The following is a 1,275-nucleotide window of genomic DNA, read 5'->3' as shown; positions in this document are numbered from 1 at the left end:
TCTTCCATGTACACACATACGCACATGCAAATTCACATGGGTTATTTGCATGGCATCGACTGAATCGTCCGCATGCAGCGACGCGATAACGCGCGACCGGTGGAGGCCGGCCGGCGCCACACGTCGCTGCGAGAACCGGACGCCGGGAAGGAAGACGACGCGGGCCTGCCAGGGTACGTAGAGAACGACGGCAACCATAGGCGTGTAACACGCAGAGGTAGCTCCGGCACACGCTCCTCCGACCCCTGGTTCCTATAAAAGGGCACTCGTGAGCTTCCTCGTCCCAAAGCAAGCAAGCAGCCTGAGCGCTAGTAGATCGATCAACTAGCCAGCCAAGGAGCGGAGTGAGAGCGTGAGGAAGATGTTCGGGTGGATGACGCCGCCGCAGCTCAAGGGGAAGGTGGTGCTCATGCGCAGGAACCTCCTCGACTTGAACCACTGGCAGCAACCCCTCAGCCACGACACCTGGGACGAGGTCACCACCAAAGGCGTCACCTGCCAGCTCATCAGCTCCACCGTCGCCGACCCCAGTAAGGAACATCCAAGAGCATCCATCCATATCCTATGTGTTTATATTTACGGGATTGTTAAATCTCAGTTGACTGAGACTTTCATGCAAAAAAATTCTTTTTCCATTTTGCATATTCTATCACTTGATTAAGACTTTATTAAATCTCAATCGACTAAGATCTAACAACACCTTCATATTTAACAAGAGCATATTACTTTCTTTCCCGGAATAGAGGGGAAGAAAGACGTCAATACACATATGAAGTTCCCCCATGGGGTGACCCGAACGAACGATAATTCCCCTGTCAGTTAGGAAGGAACGAACGTTTTAGTTTGCTAAAAAGAACACCAATCGAATGCTCTAAAATTGTCATGCGAAAACAGATAAAATGGCCATACCGTTGTATAAGGATTTGCCATTTCAAAGTAAAAATTGTCATGTTGTATAAAAGCATTGTCAGCAAATTGCTTATGCTGCGGCAGAGTAATTTCCATGAGTTTTCAGGGGTTTGTCATGGTTGCAATATATATGCAGAATTTCAGTCTAAAAAGAATGCTCAGAATTTGCCATGCCGGCTGCAGGGAAATTGCCATGCTACATCAACAACAAAAAATAAAAATTTGCAATGATGTAAACATAGAAATTGTCGTCCCTAATGATTGCTTAGAAGGATGCGTGAGAGCGAACGATTTGCACAACGGATGCAACGAAAAGAACTTGGTCTCTGCAGCGATTGATACACACATCCTTCATTTATGTATAGC

General features: G+C 47.1%; 1 protein-coding gene across 1 annotated transcript in view; it reads left to right on the top strand.

The window, feature by feature from the left end:
* Positions 1-293: 293 nt before the first annotated feature.
* The window catches only part of LOC123132353 (putative linoleate 9S-lipoxygenase 3), a 4,137-nt gene continuing 3,155 nt past the window's right edge, over positions 294-1,275 (top strand). Inside the window, exon 1 of the mRNA XM_044552127.1 lies at positions 294-530. Coding sequence (XP_044408062.1) covers positions 362-530 — 169 coding nt within the window. The 5' untranslated portion in view covers positions 294-361. The remainder of the gene's footprint in view (positions 531-1,275) is intronic.

The sequence above is a fragment of the Triticum aestivum genome, chromosome 6A (genome assembly GCF_018294505.1).
Source record: "Triticum aestivum cultivar Chinese Spring chromosome 6A, IWGSC CS RefSeq v2.1, whole genome shotgun sequence".
Lineage (NCBI taxonomy): Eukaryota > Viridiplantae > Streptophyta > Magnoliopsida > Poales > Poaceae > Triticum > Triticum aestivum.
Note: the sequence above shows the minus strand (reverse complement) of the source record. Positions and strands in the feature narration are given on the sequence as shown.